Raw genomic sequence first — 18,669 nt, 5'->3', positions numbered from 1 at the left:
TAGATAGATAGAAAGAAAGAGTGAAAGGCGCTATATGATAGATAGATAGATGAAAGGCGTTTTCATTTAAACAGATGGACTGACAGACTTTAAACCTCAGAGAAGGTTCTTTGATTACAAAAGACCAGCATGCCCTCCTCACAGCTTTGCTGGCACACAACTGCTTTACAATACTGAAGGGGTAGCAGTAAGGGGTGAGATACGTCACATGTGTGCACACTGCTGTAAGACCCCCGGTGTGAGAGACGGCACAAGAATAGACCAGAACACTTTTTTTTTTTTTTTAACTCCTCAGCTCAGCCCCCATTTATTTCTGGTCCTGTGAGATGGTGGAGGTCTGGATGCCCAGATGATGTCCGTGGGTGGTCTTGACCCCTGGAGGCTGTCAGATGCGCAGACCAGAGAGGTGAGGAGGGTTGAGATGATCGGGGGGATTCAGTTCAGTGTCTTCACGGCTTCACTGCGTCGTGTTGCTGGCCTTCTGTGTGCACCTGAAAGAATCCATCAGTTATCATTCTCATATAGCGCCATGACGCACCACTTTACATTTCAAAACTGATTCCAGTCGAGTCTCACAGTGAGAACGAAAAAAAAAGCAGAAGTGCAGTCCGCGCAAAGGCAGCAAGACCCCTGAGACAGACACTAGGGGGCACACCTCGCGAATCCGCAGGGTCTCGGACAGCACGCTCTGTGGGGTCTGTGTTTTCGCTCATGACGTGTGTGTGTGTGTGTGTGTTGATAAGTGGCCATCCTGTGCGTGAGCGGACGGTGTGGTGGACTGGCGCCCAGTGTACAGCCTTGTGGCTTGTTATTTTCTGGCACTTATGTCGATCATTTGTTTTATTTTTTAAAACTTTATTAAGTGGTTTTAAGTTCAAACGTGCAGCCCACCCCGACCCTTTGAAAGGTGCTGAAAGACGGCTGCTGCCATCTGATTTGTAATTGCATAACACGTTCACCTGTAATTCCTACATTTGTATTCTGCTTTATTGTTTCTTATACTAATATAGAACTGTTTCTTTCCAGCGCTTGTCTTCAAATTTAGTTTTAAAGCATATGTTACTGTCTATCCAGTGTTGTTACTTTGATTTTTTTCTGTACTTTTGTTCCTATTGTCACAGTTTGATTGTTTTGTAAAGTGCTATGAACATGGGAAAGGCGCTATATAAATAAACTGTATGCAATGATCATTATTACGGTGGGCAGCATGATGGAACAGTGGTAACGTTGCCATCTTGCCATAAGGAGACCGAGGTTCATGTGCCAGGTCCTCCCTGTGTCGAGTTTGTATATTCTCTCTTTGTCTGGGTGGGTGTCCTCTCGGTGGTCCGGTTTCCTCCCACAGTCCAAAGGCCGGCAGCTTTTTGTGGTTTGGCGATGCTGTGATGGACTGGCGTCCTGCCCACTGGTTGTTCCTGCCTTGCGCCCTCTCTGTGCTGGGACTGGCAGCAGCTCCCCGTGACTCTGCTCAGGATTAAGTGGGCTTAGAAAATGTCCCAGTATTGTGATGACAACAGGAGGTTTATTAAAATTGGCCCAAATTAAGTTGCCGTCATAATCTAATAACCCGCTACCTGCCTAAATGTCCATTGTGATGTCTTTTTGTTGTTAGTTTTATAGTCTAAAGATTTGGATGCAGAAGCATGCGGGCTGTCGTCTTAAATGCCCTTTGCATGATGATGTGACCGGCAACGGGCATCATATTTATATATAACATGGCATCGCCCGAGTTCAGGCAACACAAAATGGCACCAACCAGGAGAAAACGAATTGGCACAGGGTGTCTTCACCAGCTGACTCAAATTATCAATGAACCTTGATCAGCTGTTTGTATGGGGAATTAAGGGGGCATTTACCTTTTCACACAGGCAATGTAAGTGCTGATTAACTTTATTACTCTCATATATTTAGTACTAATTATTATTCCATGGTTTCTCAGGTACCCTTCCTCTAACATAAATATACAAAATGGGATTTTAGAAAGGGGGCAAATACTTTTTCCCAGCACTGTAAACTGAGCAGTCACTGTGGTAGAGGACTGCACTGTAATACCACCAGGGGGTGCATGCCCAGCCGCTGTGAGTAATGCCCTGGAGGTTTAACCCACATGGGCACCTGTTTGTAAGTCAGAGGGCACGAAGGCTTGGGACACTGGGGACCAGCAGGGGGCAGCAGGTACGCAGAATTTAAAAAAAAAATAGCAAGGCTGGTGAGGGTGACACTGCATTGTCACCTTTAAGTGACACCTGGGTGCACAGCAGAAAGAAACCTAAATGACCAAAACCCGTGTGAGATGCTCAAGTTGGCAGGATCGGTTTGGGGGCCGACTCACTCACGTTTTGGGGTCTTTCGCGTCCTCCTTGTTGTCCTCGTGATCAGACGGCAGCTGCTCCTGTATGGTTTCCTCCAGTGCTTTCCTCTCCAGGAAGGCGGCCTGCTTCTGCTTGAGGTGGCTGCTCAGATCTTCCAGCATGTTGATACAGAAGTTGATGACCTGGGCCAGCCAAGCCAAGCCAAAGAAAATCCAAAAGCCCATGAAGTCTCTGTACCAGGACGGATAGGTCACGTCGGGGTTAATACCTGGAGAAGATCACAGGGAGGGGAGACAACATTAGAAAGTCCCAGCTCTAAGGTGACCCTTCTGCTACTAATTTACAAGATGAAGTCCAAAGTCTGACCCGAGGGTTCAAGCCATGGGCCTCCTGTGATGTTGTGAAATCAAAGACATTGAAGCCCCCCTGCTATTCTGAGTATTGTGAAGCTCCGCCCTATTTATCTTCATCAAGGCCACGCCCCTTTCTCCCCTTCCCTTCCTGTATTCATTCGTGTCAGCTGAGCAGTTTACCGGCTCTTATTGTCAGTCAGCTCCAGTTAGCTCTTTGGCGCCCCCTGTCTGTAGAATGCTCTGCGCCAGGACTGTCAGTAGGGGCTCAAAAGTTTAAATCGCTACTAAGGCCACGCCCCCTCCCCTCCTTTTCCTTAATTTCTACCTGCCACCTCTAATGAGGCCCAGCTGTGCTGACTATCAGCTCTTACTGTCCATCCACACCAGTGCAGAGTCGGCTCAGTATCGCCCCCTATCTGTAGAACACGCTGCCTCAACACTTTCTGTAAGAGGTCCAAAGCCCCGCCCCTTTTAGTCTGCTGTCTGAGGCCCCGCCCCTTCTTTCTCATCCCTCTGTTCTCCATTCTGATGTGATTTATCATTCAACACTAGCAGCCAGTGTAGTGCCCCCTAGAGATTGCACTGGCCCACCCCTTCTCAGTAGGGCTCCTAATGGTTCAGTAGTTTCTAAAGCTCCTCCCCTTCTCCTGATGCCACTTTCCCCTCCTCTTTTACTTCCTCTTTTCATTTCTACCTGCCATTCCAAAGTGGCTCACCTGTGCTGACCACGAGCTCTTACTGTCCATTAACAGCAGGGTCGAGGGAGCTGTGCAGCGCCTCCTTTGTGATGCTGTCTGTGGCAGGACTGTCCCTAGGGCACTATAAAGTTCAAATGGCTAACAAGCCCTGACTCTTCTTCTTGATGCCACATCTACCTAAAGCCCCGTCCCTCCTCTCTACTTCCTCTCTTTTTGTCTTAATTTGCACCTGCCAGATGTTCTTCAACTCTAACAAACTCTCTAGTGCCCCCTGTCTGTAGATGGCGCTGCCTCTGGACTAGCAGGAAATCTCCAAAAGTTTAAATGGGTACCAAAGTGCCACCTCTTGTCCTTGAAGTGACATCTGTTTTTTGTGTCTCCTCTGAAGCCCCACCCCTTCTATCTCATCCTTTACTTCCTGCTGTTCTGATGAGCCTCGACTCTGCTCTTATTCAGCTTCTCGCTGTCAGTCACCACCAGAAGGCTCTCTAGCGCCCCCTGTCTGTTGAACACGCTGCCTCAAGTCTCAGCGGAGCTCCAAAGGTTGTAATGGCTACCAATGCCCCGCCCCTTCTCCACAAAGCCACATCTACTTTTCTTCTCTTGCCTGAGGCCACGCCCCTTATCCCATAATCCTCCGTTATTCATTTGTAGTGCCATTGTGCACCCCACCTATCCTCCCAGAAGCCACACCCATTTCCTCCACTGCTTATCTGAAGCCACACCCCTTGGAGATCTGCCTCCTTATCTTACCATTCTCAACATTCAATCATTGAGCGCTCTGCAGCGCCCCCTTGTCTCTCACTGTAAGGCCATACTAGAGCCCCTCCCCTTTTCACTGAAGCTCCGCCCCTTCCATCTCCTGCATGTAAACCTTTCCCTCCCTATTGGTAAATTCTTGCTTAACCCTCCTTCTTCATCGTCAGACCTCTGCTTGACCTTTTCACCTTTGGTCACCTTTTGGCCAGTCCTGTGCCAGTTAGGTGAACTGGGCAGATGATTCTTGGGGTGCAGCATTTTGTCAACCATCACAGAAGCAGCAAACACAAACACTCACATTGGAAAGGCCAGGGGATCTCGGTGCCGTTCCTCAGTATGAATGTCTTTGACATCGGGAACTTGAAGGGCTTTCATGCAACATACAAATAGCAGTTGCCTTCAAGACTCCATGGTTTGGGTGCAACACGTGGCATGAACGCTTGAGCTGGCACTGACCTCAAGGATTCTCAACAGGAGCTAATCTGACACCAACAGGCCAGAAGAAGACAGATGGTGATGCTGGCCGAGTTGTAAAGTCTTCATCTTTTACAGCTCCTTCCATGATGAGTTCTGAAAGGACAGACCCAGGGGCTCGGGGTGTTGAACTGCTACAGGACCAGAGTGCCACCTGTGCCTTCTGCTACCTGGTGCACCATCTGCCTTTCTAGCTCTCCAGCAAGCCAAGGACACCCAGCAATGGGCACTGCCAGTGCTTAGTCAAAACAAAAGGCTGACGACCATTAAGGGAGCTGAGTGGGCTGCTTATGCACCTGTGAACATCTCAACCCACCCACCCACTCACTCGCTCGCTCACTCACTTACTTACCTGCGACCAGATCCCCAAAGCCGATGGTGCTGAGAGTGATGAAGGAGTAATAGAACGCCTGGTGGTAGGTCCAGTCTTCATACTCGTGGAAGAGCACGGTGGGCACGCAGAAGAAGAAACTCAGTCCGGCCAGGAAAGAGAGCAAGCCGATGGCAACCCGCAAGGTGCGCTGGCCAAAAGGACAATAGAAAGTGTCATTAGTGTGGTGAGGGGAAAGGGGCGGGACCAGGGGCGGGATCAGCTGACCTCAGAGGTGACCAGCCACCACCATCTGGTCACACACAAGCACTTTATCTGAGAATACTGAGGTGCCCAAGTGGCATCGATCAGACAAAGCCATAAGAAAGCCACGTGACAGACAGAAAGGGGTCTCATCCCGGCTCTTCTTTAATGCCAGTCCAGAGATTCAGTAAGCCACAGCTAAACCAGGTCAGGACAGGACAAGATCAGGTGGGTCTGCTATGTCACCACTTAACACAAACGCATCCCCTCGGGTTCAAACTTCCCACCTGGAGTGTCCTAAAGAGCTGTGAGACCCCATACGCCACCATGCACTTCAGCCTTGCCAGGCCCGTGAGATTCACACACTCATTTTAATTCTTATTCCTAGTAATTTAGGGCTTTTGTCCCTGAGGCAGTTCATGCCAGCCTCCAATATACCAAGCCAGCAAGGTGTGCATCCCACCAGAAAGCTCAGTAGACAACAGCACTGCCTGAGTCAGAAAAAAGCCTGGTGTTACAGCAATTACAGCGCCCCCTACTGGTGCCATTCAGGAAGATTAACAAAGATACCAAAGGGCTACTAACATATAAAAACGAGGAGCCCCCACAAACAGGGACAAAGAATCCAAGACGAGAAGCTGCCTTCCTAGCAACTGGACACCTCTGTCCACCATGTAGGGTCACCCAGTCTACATCCTGCCACACCACACCATCTGTCCTAGGGTTGCTGCCCAAAAGAGAGGATTAAATGTCACTGCCCTCCAGTCGCCCCTGGGGACATGCCGGCTTTGATCCCCCCAAGATACTGTAAGGGCTGGGAATTTGTTGTGCCCAACAGAAAGATTCAATCCAGACACTATGGGCACTTCATAACACCATGCAGTGTGCCCCCTAGTGGTGCACCTCTGCCCAGATCAGCTTTTAGGGGGGATTTTCATCTTTAATTGGCCCAAGACCCACAGTTTCTATATTATTACTTTTCCGCCATCCCAATCTGCCCCATGATGGTGGCACAAGAATTTCACTTTGTTCTTGTAGCGTAGGTGACAATGACATTCTGCTCCACTCTATGGCCTCTCTCGTTCTTCAAGTTCTTTAACATCCTGTGGAAATGACCACTGAGGGGCTGTGAAGCACAATGGCAGCTTATCACGTCTGTTCAAGTGCTTACGCCACTCTGATTGTGAGGCATAAAAGACACTGACGATGCCCCCTTAAGGAGACACTTCAGGATTTCTCTCTGCCAACACAATAAATGGCATCACCAGGACTGGAGAGAACACCCCTGCCAATCACCAACTAGCTGATCAGTGGTTCAACCCCTAGCACTGGAGCTGGCTGTCAGAAACTGGTGCCACCGCTCGCTCTCGTGACCACGTCATACCACCCTGCTTACCTGGCAGTTGATCTTCCTGCCGACAGAAGCGCTGACCTTCTTCTCCATGGACAGCATGTACTTGCCAATTCTGTTCAGCACCACCATGTTGAGGGGGATCCCGAAAAGCGCAAAGAAGACGCAAAAGATCTGGCCGTCCGGAGTGCTGGGGGCCATGTTTCCGTAGCCTTGGGAGACAAAATTGCCACAAAGCAGAGAGTGAGTGCCATGGGTGCTGACCTCATATACCACCCCCTAACCCTCAATGGTCTCTGGGCATCAGTCTGGGGAAGCCATCGATCAGCTTGTGACCCTCAAGTTACATTCAGCTGTGACATATTGTCACCTGAAAGTGACCAGACGTCCAGATGGGGGTCACTTTTAGATGCGGGACGCCCAGCAAGTCCTGACTGTCCAGAATTTGGGCCTCCTGTGTTGATTCTAAGGGGCACCACGGCAGCAGCAGTTGGTGTTGGCATCTCACAGATCTCGTGTCCTGTCTGTGTGGGGCTTCGATACGCACTTGTTTATGCTGACTGACAATTCCCAATTGGCCTGTGTGTGTGTGACATATGTGTGTGACATGTGTGTGTGTGTGACGTGTGTGTGTGTGACGTGTGTGTGTGACGTGTGTGTGAGTGTGTGTGTGATGTGTGTGTGTGTGAGTGTGTGTGTGACATGTGTGTGTGATGTGTGTGTGACGTGTGTGTGTGTGTGACGTGTGTGTGTGACGTGTGTGAGTGTGCGTCCTGCCATGGACTGGTTGTTTCTCCAATACTATCAAGACAGTGCCAGCCCACCTGATTAAGGTCAGGGTTAGGGTTATGCACTTTAGCCCACCAGTGCCCCCTCTTCATAACAGGTATGTGATACAGCGCCCCCTGCTGGCCACCAGTTACATCTGCAGGGACATCAGCTTTGCTGAAGGGTGCTGAGGCTTACAGTTCTCTTCAAAGACGCTTGATGACCTGGCATGGAGGAGATGGACATTAACATCAGCGTCTTATTTCGATATTTTATGGTGGACTTGTTTTACTGCTGGAGATTGGAAGTCTTCACGAGTTAGCCAGTAGATGATGAAGACTTCCATCAAATGTCGAAGCCGTGCTCAGAAAACATGCCAACCAGCCATTGGCACAACATGACATAGCCAAACTGCCAAAGAGAACATGTCCATTTGAACTGCCAGTTGAAGTCGAGGGAGCTGGTGAGATGCTACTGGTATGTGTCCTCTGAAGTACTGGGACCAGTGGTCACCTAGGGTGTCAAAATCTGTAGTAGACTCTCATTATTTGATGAAATATGCACACAGTAGAGCTCTGGGCTCAAAACATCAAGGGGGCGCTCTTCAACATATCAGATGTACACTACATGGTATTGTAAGTGCCACAACGGATGGACTGGCATCGCAACTGGAGCTGAGGATGAATCCCTAACCAGCCAGGACGCCATAATGGAAGAACCACAGGACTGGAGGTGCAACGCAGTCAGCCAGGATGATCTGCCATTCCTGTCCTACTTGGGATGAATGAATAATGGATGGACTGGGGAGGTCAGATATTCTGAACAATTCATCCCCCTGGCATGAGAGGTGGCAGGATTTCCAATTGTAGTGTTGAAGGGCAGTCCGGATTCACACAAGCCCCCCCTCCCCCCTCCAAAATTCAGTGAGGCCTAAGTGATTGAGACCCTGGGCACAGTTTGGCATCACTCTGCTTAGATATCTCCAGACTGACAGGATTGTGGGGTGTCATCTGGAGGGGGTGCTGGTGTGCTGGCATGCAGCCTCACCTTATGTGATTACCCATGGGCTCATGCCATCCCTGGATGCCAGTGCTTCACCTCCACTTGCCTGTTAATTAAATGTTGAGCAGTCCCTGGCATTGGTGGCACAGTGGTTAGTGTTTCTGCCTCTCGGCCCCTGGGTTCAGGTCTCATCCTGATTCTTGTCCATGTGGTGTTTGAATGTTCTCCCTGTGCCCAAGTGAGAATTTTCTGTTCAGCCCTTTAGGTCATTTGATGCCTTTAAATTGGCAATGAGTGAGAATGTGAGGATGAACTGGCATGACAGCCATGGCTCTGCACCAGGATAAGACGGGTGGCTGGATGGTGAAGAGACTCAAATGTGGAATGGATGGCTTCTCATTCTCGGGGGAAACTCACTTGGGATTGCAAACTTCAGTCACCCCTCACACTGGACAAGGCGCTATATAGAACCTGCACAAGAAGCCGGGCGGCCGCAGTGAAGCTGAAGTGAAGGTTTGGGATGTTAATGGCTGCATGTGGCTCATGTAACTCACTGCTAGTATTCTGCATTGTCCACCTGGTGGTCTTCTTCACCTGATACTGAAGGACCACATGCCGATGTTCAGGCAGGAGCTCAACACATTACATGTGACAACTTTCTGTCTGGTGACAATGTCACATCAGTAGGATCACCTGTGAAAGAAGGGAGGGGAGGGGGGTTTATAGTGCACAATTGTCACCCCTCGCGTGACGTCACTCACCTATTGTTGTGGCCACTGTGGCAGCAAACACAGCTGAGCTGCTGTACCTCCAGAAGCCCTGAATGGTCAGGTTGTCCGTGAGGCTGATCCCATTTTTGTAGGACTGAATAATAACCTGCAAGGGACAGGAGGTGGACAGCAATGAATGTGAAGGACAAAGTGGCCAAATGTCATGGAGCCACCACCCGTGTCCACACCAGTGAACATAACTGACTCTGAAGCCAAACCTCAAATGGCACGGGAAGGACAAAAGATCAGCCAAATGGAGGCATCACCAAGGCATTATAGGGACTGCTTGTGACTTAACATGAGTGCCAAGGTGCCAGGCATGAATGCCCTCCAGGTGTGGGCTTGCTTTCCTTTTAAATGAGACCCCACCCTAATGTACGCGGCCAGGTGATGACTTTTACAAAGCTAAACAGACTGAGGCAGCGAGTTAGCCGAGAGGACGGCACATGGAAAGTTCTGGAAATCATCTGGGACCCCCGGCATGGAGGAGCTTGGCAGGAAATATTATTGTAAGGTGGTCTGTAAGTGTATGTGTTGTTACACCAGAGAGGTCATTAGATAGCATCGTTCATCTGTTTATTAATTATATTATATAGCGCCTTTCATGTCTGTCTATCTATCTATCTATCTATCTATTATATAGTATAGCGCCTTTCACTCTATCTATCTATCTATCTATCTATCTATCTATCTATCTATCTATCTATCTATCTATCTCTCTGCTACTCTCTCTTATATGCCATCAGGATCCATTCCGGTGTTTCCTCCCTCATCTTCTTCGGTCAATTCGAGATTCTCAGTTGTATTGATTAATTTACTTTTGATTTCTGATGACCCGTTTATTGAGGCGGTTTTGTGTCTCCGTGTATTTAAGCACCTCGGTATTTTTTTTTATGTATTTGATGATTTATTTTTCATATTTCAGTAAAGTTTCCAGTTGATGTTTTACCTGTAAACTCGCTCAGCGCCCTCAGCCCACACACCGTGTGGAGGAGTGCCGCCTATAGACGTGTGGCGTGACTGGCACCCCGTCCCCGGTGCGCTACTGTGTCAATGGGCTCCGACTTCTATTGACCCTGAATTAGACTGGGCGGGTATCAGATAACGATGAAAGGCGCTATAGAAGAAACAAAGACGCATCTCATTCTGCTCCCGTTTAACAATCGACTTTGTGCGTTTTGTGAGGCTATTCGCGACATATTTGAGTTTACTTAACTTTTCTGTTGGTTTATCGTCCGGTGATGTGACTGTCTGTTAGTCGAGCCGCCCAATCGAGTACGCCTTCATCGCGTGTCAACAGATGATAAAACATAATAGCGTCTACACTGGTAAAGGGGAGCCGAGCGACTCCGAGTTTGTTGGCAAACGTCACCTGTGCGCGTCTTTCAGTGGGTAAAACTCGCAAAAAACGCCATTAGCGCAAATGTAGCGAATCATCAGCGACCCCATGTGCTGCCAGCCCGAGCGTAGCCCTGTGGCATAACGGTGGCGCCACGACGTGGTTGGTGCCCACCACGGAATGTCACGTCCAGCACCACGTCAGGTCTGCGGCTGTTCATCTTAAAAAGAGCGCCGTTTGGAACCTGCGAGAACTTTAGGTTTCTATCAGTCAGCTGAGCGCCATTTATGATTTGCTGCCCTTTGTATTTCTCATTGGTCGTTCATCGGAAATTCATCGTTTGTGTGATGCAGCGATTACAACGTTACATTTAGAACACCGTGAACCGAAATTGAAAAGTAATTCGGTTAGTTAAACTAAAAGACGGCAGCCGCACGCACAAAAATGACGTCATATCTATAGAATGGATAGATAGATAGAGTAAAAGGCACTATATAATAGATAGATAGATAGATAGATAGATAGATAGATAGATAGATAGATAGATAGATAGATATAAAAGGCACTATATAATAGATAGATAGATAGATAGATAGATAGATAGATAGATAGATAGATAGATAGATAGATAGATATGAAAGGCACTATATAATAGATAGATAGATAGATAGATAGATAGATAGATAGATATGAAAGGCACTATATAATAGATAGATAGATAGATAGATATGAAAGGCACTATATAATAGATAGATAGATAGATAGATAGATAGATAGACATGGAAGGCACTATATAATAGATAGATAGATAGATAGATAGATAGATAGATAGATAGATAGATAGATAGACATGGAAGGCGCTATATAATAGATAGATAGATAGATAGATAGATAGACATGGAAGGCGCTATATCATAGATAGATAGATAGATAGATAGAAAGATAGATAGATAGATAGATAGATAGATAGATAGATAGAAAGATAGATAGATAGATAGCCCGACATGCCCTCCTCTCAAGTGTTACATGTCAGGAGTGCAGAGATGTCTGACAGCTTAGTCATCTCCTCCTTTAGGGGGTCTGTCCCAACACGGACAGCCAGAACATATGGCAGTGCCACACATGTGCTGCCCCCTACAGGTTGTACCTTTGAATATAGCAGCTCTCTAATGATTTCATCATGTAGGGTTGTGACCTCATGTCTCTGACATCTGTTAGCACCTGGGCAGTTGTTACCAATAGCAACAGAAGCTTGACCCCTTAAGTTCCCCCCACACCTACTTGCTTACGTACTGAGGACCAGATTGAGATATGACCACTGTGGCCAAGCGGCCGATTCATCAGAGGCCACCTACCTGGGCGAGGCCATTCATGGAGTCCCTGTCGATGCAGGTGAACTTGCTGAGCACCTCGACCTTCTTGGACTCCATCTCTGTGATGTACTTGAAGGCCACATCTCCCTCAAGCTTCCAAAAGATGGCACCACCAGCCAGCACGTAGACAATGTAGATTAGTGTCAGGACCACCGTGGATGGGATTCGAAACCCGCGGCACCAGGGGAAGACTGACCAGCTGAGCATGTTTGTGGCCACTTCACTGCAGGTTTGGGTTTCAGGTGAGCAGGTGGCCCGGGGCAGGCAGTCAAATCTCGGCGATCACATGAAGGAGCTGCCTGCCATGCAAATGAAACAAAGCACAGCAAGTGACGATGGGGGAGTGGGGGAGGTTCACGTGAACTGGCACTTGGGAAGAGAGGGAAGCACAAAGTGCGAGGTGTACAGCAACCTTGAAGGGGGCACACACTCATGGGCACTCAGCTGGCACACTCAATCCCAAGTCAATATATCATAGTGTTATATAGTGCCTTTCACAATAGGCAGCAGAGTTGGGTCTGCTTTCAAATTGGACAAGAAAAAAATAGAAAGCAACACAATATAAGAAAGAAGACAGATGAGCACTCCTCGCTTTTTATATAGCGCCTTTTACAGCTAGGAAAGGACATAAGGGGGAAAAAAGAAAGAAAGCAACACAAGGTGTATTGACAAAGCATAACATAAAGGTTATAAAGTGCAGAACAGAAGAGAAAAACTGAAAGCAACACAACACAAGAAAGAAGACCAGCAGTCAGTTAGTGCTTAGGCTATATATAGCGCCTTTCACGTCTGGCAACATAGCAAGGCTGCTTACAAAGTGCACAAGAGAAGAAAACAGAGACAAGTGCTGATGATCTCATGCTTATTATATAGTGCCTTTCACAGAAGGCCCTAGAGAAAGAAAGAAAGAAAGAAAGCAGCACAATTTAACAAGAAAGGCTGCCAATCAGCCAGTGCTTATTCTATATAGCGCCTTTCACAGCAGGCACTAGAGCAGGGCTACAAATGAAATCCATAAGAGGAAAAGACAGAGGGCAGCACAAGGCATATTGGCAAAAAAGGACCACCAGGCAGTCCATGCAAATTTTGTATAGCGCCTTTCACCCCAGACAGCAGAACGAGGCAGCTGACACAGGACAAAAGGGAAAATGCCAAGCAACCCAAAACATCAAGGACACTTGCTGATGAGTCCATGCTAATGTTATACAGTGCCTTTCACAAATTAAGAAAATACAAGCAGACTGCAAATCAATTCATGTTTGTCTTATGTGGCACCTTTACAATGAAACCAACACAATGCATTTTACAAATAACAATATGTATACAGTATATATATATATATATCACATGAAATCCCTGGAGCTGACTGGCAACACGGGAAAGCTGGCATCAGTAAGTTGTAGATACTGGTGTTGGTTAAAAGACAATTTAATTCAAAAGCAGCTGTCCATCCATCTGTGTGGCTTACCAGCGTATCCAGTTCAGTGTGGCATTGCCTATCCCAGTAGCAGTGAGTGCCAACCATAACCCAAGACTGGACGTGATGCCAGTTGCACACACATATTAGACATGGCCACTCACACTGGGCCCAGTTATTAAAGCTTCCCAGTTATTCAAGCTTGATATTATATAGCGCCTTTCACACCAAGGTTGCTAATGAAGTAGAAATAAAGGAAAGCAACACAATACAGACTGCCAATCCATTAAGGCTTATATTATATAGCGCCTTTCACAGCGGGCATTAGGGCAAGGCTGCTTACAAAACACATCAGGAAAGAATAGAAAGCAACGCCAGACAAGAAAGCAGACTGCTGATCAGTCCACTGTTACTCTATATAGCGCCTTTCATAGCAGGCACTGATGCCAGGTGGATTACAAAGCACAGGATATAGAAATTACAAGCAGCACATTATATCAAAGCAGAATGCCAACCAGTCAGTGCTAATTTATATAGTGCCTTTCATAACAGCCACCAAAATAAGGCTGATTACAAAGCAGCACAATATAAGAAAGGGGACGTGTTGCCAAGTAGTTAACGCTTACTTTATATAGCGTCTTACACAAGAGGCACAAGAGCAAGGTGACTTGAGACCAAATACAAATCTCCAACAAAGCATCCTGCCAATTTATCAATTTTTGTTTTATATAGCGCCTTTCACGATGGGCGCCAACACAAAGCCACATTACAGAAAAAAACAAAAGTAAACAATGTCCCTCCAAGGAAAAATCTCGCAGCTTAAAGTGACAATGAGCTGGATGCCCACACGTATCGATTGGCAGCCTGGGGAAGTTGGCATCAGTACGCTGAGTTTAATAAAATGAACATTCATTGATTCACTCTACTAGCTAATGCAGTTCAGGGTCACAGGGGGTCACTGATGCTCCTGGCAGCACTGGGTGGGGCGCCACTCACCAACACATCCACATGCACTCATACAGGGCCAAATTAGAGTTGATTGTAAACCTCCGTCTTACCGATGCCAGTCCATTAGAGGGCACACTCACACAGAGCCAGTTTGGAATTGCCAGCTAACGTTACCTGAATAGGTCTGGGATGTGGGAGGAAAACTGGGATACCTGGAAGAAACTCTGCATAGGCAGATACCGGGCCTAGAATTTGACCCCAAGACTGCTGGGTAGTGCCACCATGGCATCATGCTATTATAAAGACAGACAATCCAAAACATACAGTAAGTCAGGACGGAGGGCGGGGCTTCAGGCATAATGTGAGTATTCACTCATTATGATTGGTGGAGACTCGCTGACAGGCCACGTGACTGAATGTATGTTTGGTGGGGTCTTTGGGACAGACAGTGAGAACGCCAGCGTCTGTGGATCCCCGATGGCAGGGGTACACCTGCTTTGCATTGGCCTGCAGAGCTCTGTAGCTGATTCCATACTGGAAAGGAAACCAGCGCAATCATGCCAGTCGAGGACTTGGCACACAATGAAGCCACCAACGATTCCTGGTCAGCCCATACACACTCTGGCCCTTAATGATCAACACACGAGAGTTTGAAGACTTGTGAAATGAGAGGAGGATCCTTTTGAGAATGGCAGAGGACAATGGAGTAGTCGGCAGGATCCTAGACATGGCCTGATTTTGGCTGGGGCTTCCACAGAGAGCAGTTGTGTTCCATTACTGCCAGCTATTAGATGTCACCAGGACTGTAGCCATTCAAGTGTAGAGGACAGGTATGTCTGCTCTACTCATCCATGCAGCTCTTAATGCCACAAGGAGGCACTTCACCTGAGTAATTCCAAAAACAAAGCAAACACAGAGTGACAGTCACCTTATTGTAATTAGCTTGTTATCTAACTGTGGGCAGCACCCTGGGAACCCAACAGCTGTGGGCAAAGCAGATATGGAGTGTGCAGCAAGGGCAACAAACACAAATGCAGCTTCCTTTACGGCTCTCTGTAAATCTTTACTAAGGACTCCGGTGACAATGACAGCTCAGCTTGTGCCCTCGGCCTCTGGCAGCAGGTGTGTCTCAATAGCTTACCGATGGGCACAAAGCCAATGCTTTAAATCAATGCAAATGACTTGAGGTCTTGATTATCACGCCACTGGCATCACCAAGTGCTGCCAGTAACCCTGGAGAGCAACTGTCACACCTCCATGTCTGTGTCCTGTCCTACAGGGGGTCTCAGAAACCAATCAAAGTTGATATGCTGATGGAGGATTTCAATTAATTAGAATTAACAGTCAAAATATAAAGCAACTCTACAATTCTGATGTCTGCTATTCATTACCCACAAGCCTTTTATATAGCGCCTTTCTCTGAGGTTGTTTACACTGAGATTGATCTAGAAAGTCTGAGTGCAGGCAGGTGAAGTGACACAAAGGACACTAGTGATGTCTGTTGTCAAATATGGCGCCTTTCCATTGGGAGCCTCGTCTCACTATGTTGTTCCTGTCTTCTCACAGACAATGGAAGTGACTCAGCACAGCAAGTTGGTACGGGTGGCAAGGGGTGTGAATGTGGACCCCTCTTGGATTTAATATAGCTCCTTTCAAGATGATGGCACCCTGGCAGGTCTCAAATGGGAGTAACCTGCATAACACTATAGAGGGTCCTGTATGGGCCAATCATGAAACGAAAGGCTTCAGTTTAACCCTTTCATTAACAAACAAGGCACTACATGCAGCCCACCTTTAGCTTTATGAACCTCAACGCTGTGGTGACGTGCCACCCCATTCTGGAAAGACTCCACTTGGAGTTTCATTAGCAGCAGTTGTGAGCAAAGCCCAGGACTCATCACACTGGCAGCCAGAGCCACTTAAACCAGGATGGGTGACCCACCCACAGCCCCCTTCACTGTCTACTGCAGGGCACACACGCTGTGAGGTGGCCCAGGAAACTCAAAAAGAGGCCCATAAACCCAAGACAACGGCCTGAGCTCAGCCAGCACCATGACATTAGTGGCCCCCGAAAACGTCTGAGTCAGTCAGTCCTCGTCCAACCACAAAATCGACCAAAGGACACGTCAGCTTCCGATCAGTCAGATGAGGGGGAATTCTGGAATATTCTGGAAAAGTGCAATATGTGTAGCACCTTCCTTCATGGTAGGTCCACGATAGTGCCACCATCTTCTATAGGTGACCTCTAATTGGAGATCTATCTATCTATCTATCTATCTATCTATCTATCTATCTATCTATCTATCTATCTATCTATTATATAGTGCCTTTCGCTTTATCTATCTATCTATCTATCTATCTATCTATCTATCTATCTATCTATCTATCTATTATATAGTGCCTTTCACTCTATCTATCTATCTATCTATCTATCTATCTATCTATCTATCTATCTATCTATCTATTATATAGTGCCTTTCGCTTTATCTATCTATCTATCTATTATATAGTGCCTTTCATATCTATCTATCTATCTATCTATCTATCTATCTATCTATCTATCTATCAATCTATCTATCTATCTATCTATCTATCATGTCTTTCATATCTGTCTGTCTATTCGTTACATACAGTAGTGCTCATCTTTCTATCATATAGCGCCTTTCATTGCCCTCTGGTGAGGCAGGCGGGTTGCTCTCTCCACCCTCATCGTGACACCAGCTGGTGATGATGTTCTTGCCTGTTGCTGCCAGTAGGAGTTTCACTGCATTCTGTATACGTGACAATAAAGACCCCGTAATCGGATCATTTAAAATAAGTGATATAAAGAAATGTTTGCATTTAATTTTTGTATGCAGGTCCCCGTCTACAGGGGGCGCTCTTGCATGGGGTGCTGTCCATAACCTGACATTCTTAAACCTGCCTTGTGAATTTCAGGATCACTGGTGTGCAAAGCCTGTTGAGTAATTTTGGGCACCGGGCAGAATGGGTCCATGATGGGGTGTCACTCACTCACTCACACACACACACACACACACACACACACACACACACACACACACACACGCCAATACCAGGGGGGTCCAGTTTAGAGTCACCAGTTAAGGTGTTTGTCTTTGGGACAGAGAAAGCCAATCTTAGACCCAATGGGAAACAAACAGAGACACTGGGAGAACATGCAAACTCCACAGAGGGCACTCAGTCAGTGGTATGGCAGGACTGGGCACTGTGCCATTATGACATCTACAGTGGCATCCAATTGTATTGACCTTAATTCCCTGTGCTGCCCTTCAGATGCCATGATGTTTTTTATGACTTGCCCCACTGGCTGCTGGTCCACCACTGGAGCCCCTTGAGTTGAAGCTGTTTGTTGACTATGGGTGCCCACAGGTGCCCGCAGGTGGTCGCGTATTGTACTTCCTGATTTTTTTAAACCATTTCTGTCTCGTAGCCCCAGAGTCTTAGGTTCCAATGCCAGTGAGGCCGCTGTGTCTGTGGGGATTCTTCCTGAGGAGCTTTGCATGTCTGGTGGTCTGCTGAGTGGCCCGGGGTGCTTGGGGTTGTCCTGCGGTGCACTGGCGCCCCCTGCTGGGTGCTCATTTCTCTTTTCAGTGTTGTTGCAGGAGCTCCCTGTGTACTTTCAGCCATTTATGATGAACTGCAGTGACCCGCTGGCATTCGGGGCCTTCTAGCAGTCCAAGCGGCAAATGAGTTGAAGGAAGCGAAACAAGCAGGGGAGCTTAAACAAAGCTGATGCAAAAGACAGGGGTCAACGCGGCCCACTGCAGCCTACAGGTAAATATACAACACGGCTCAGGTGACGCAGTCTGCAAAAGTGGACCTGGCACAGGATGGCAAACAGACGTACAGTGTGTGTGTGTTGGGTGACAGCCGGGGGCTCTTGCTATCTTCAAATGATTTATTCTTCATATTTTGATGTCATTTCTGTTCTGTTGGTTTATCAAGTTCTGTGTCTTTACATGTGAGACCACGCCCCATACAGGAGGCGGGGCTATGCTGATGGCCCTACTGCTGGTCCCGCCCTCCTCCTTTATATTCAGCCAGCAGGAGGAGGAAGCTTGCAGCCTGATTTGTGGAGCTTTCTGCCGACCTCACACCCTTTCTCCATGTCTGTGACACCAACGGGCGGCTTATTAAAGTGCAGATAGGAGGAACAAGCCGGCGGTTACCTGGAGTCAGGTGAGGGGCCTGGACAGAGCACAGGCTTAGGCAGAGTTGTGGTCAGGTCAGATCAGGATGGGGTACAGGGCACTGCTGCACCCGCCACACAGTGAAACAGCTTGGGGTCCTGGTTGGCAAACCCCCCAAGCACACACGCACTCCAGTCCCACACTCTGGAAATGACCACCCAATTACGTGGGCATCCCCTTGGCCTGGTCCAGCCACTCTGGAGGATCCTGCGAGCTGGATCACCCTCGGGTAATGGCGCCACATGGCCGTAGTTCTGTAACTGATGCCCCCTCACCATGCAGGTCATGTGCCTCATCTGGGACTCTGTGAGCAACACAAA

General features: G+C 47.7%; 1 protein-coding gene across 1 annotated transcript; it reads right to left on the bottom strand.

Moving 5' to 3' along the window:
* Window positions 1-319: 319 nt before the first annotated feature.
* LOC120526725 (potassium channel subfamily K member 17-like) lies at window positions 320-11,980 on the bottom strand. The gene is made up of 6 exons (XM_039749880.1): window positions 11,756-11,980; window positions 9,053-9,167; window positions 6,567-6,733; window positions 4,949-5,117; window positions 2,337-2,580; window positions 320-491 (listed from the first exon to the last, which is right to left on the bottom strand). The coding sequence occupies exons 1-6, from the start codon at window positions 11,978-11,980 to the stop codon at window positions 458-460; spliced, it is 954 nt and encodes a 317-aa protein (XP_039605814.1). The 3' UTR covers window positions 320-457.
* Window positions 11,981-18,669: the final 6,689 nt, after the last annotated feature.

This window comes from Polypterus senegalus, chromosome 3, assembly GCF_016835505.1.
Source record: "Polypterus senegalus isolate Bchr_013 chromosome 3, ASM1683550v1, whole genome shotgun sequence".
Taxonomy (NCBI): Eukaryota; Metazoa; Chordata; class Cladistia; order Polypteriformes; family Polypteridae; genus Polypterus; species Polypterus senegalus.
Note: the sequence above shows the minus strand (reverse complement) of the source record. Positions and strands in the feature narration are given on the sequence as shown.

What these genes read in the sequence shown, in the direction of transcription:
- LOC120526725 (XM_039749880.1), bottom strand. Translation starts at nt 11,980, where the DNA reads ATGCTCAGCTGGTCAGTCTTCCCCTGGTGCCGCGGGTTTCGAATCCCA. An exon ending in CTTTGGGGATCTGGTCGCAG is followed by an intron (nt 2,581 to 4,948) that starts GTAAGTAAGTGA and finishes GATCTTCTCCAG; the next exon opens with GTATTAACCCCGACGTGACC. An exon ending in GACGCGAAAGACCCCAAAAC is followed by an intron (nt 492 to 2,336) that starts GTGAGTGAGTCG and finishes GGATTCTTTCAG; the next exon opens with GTGCACACAGAAGGCCAGCA.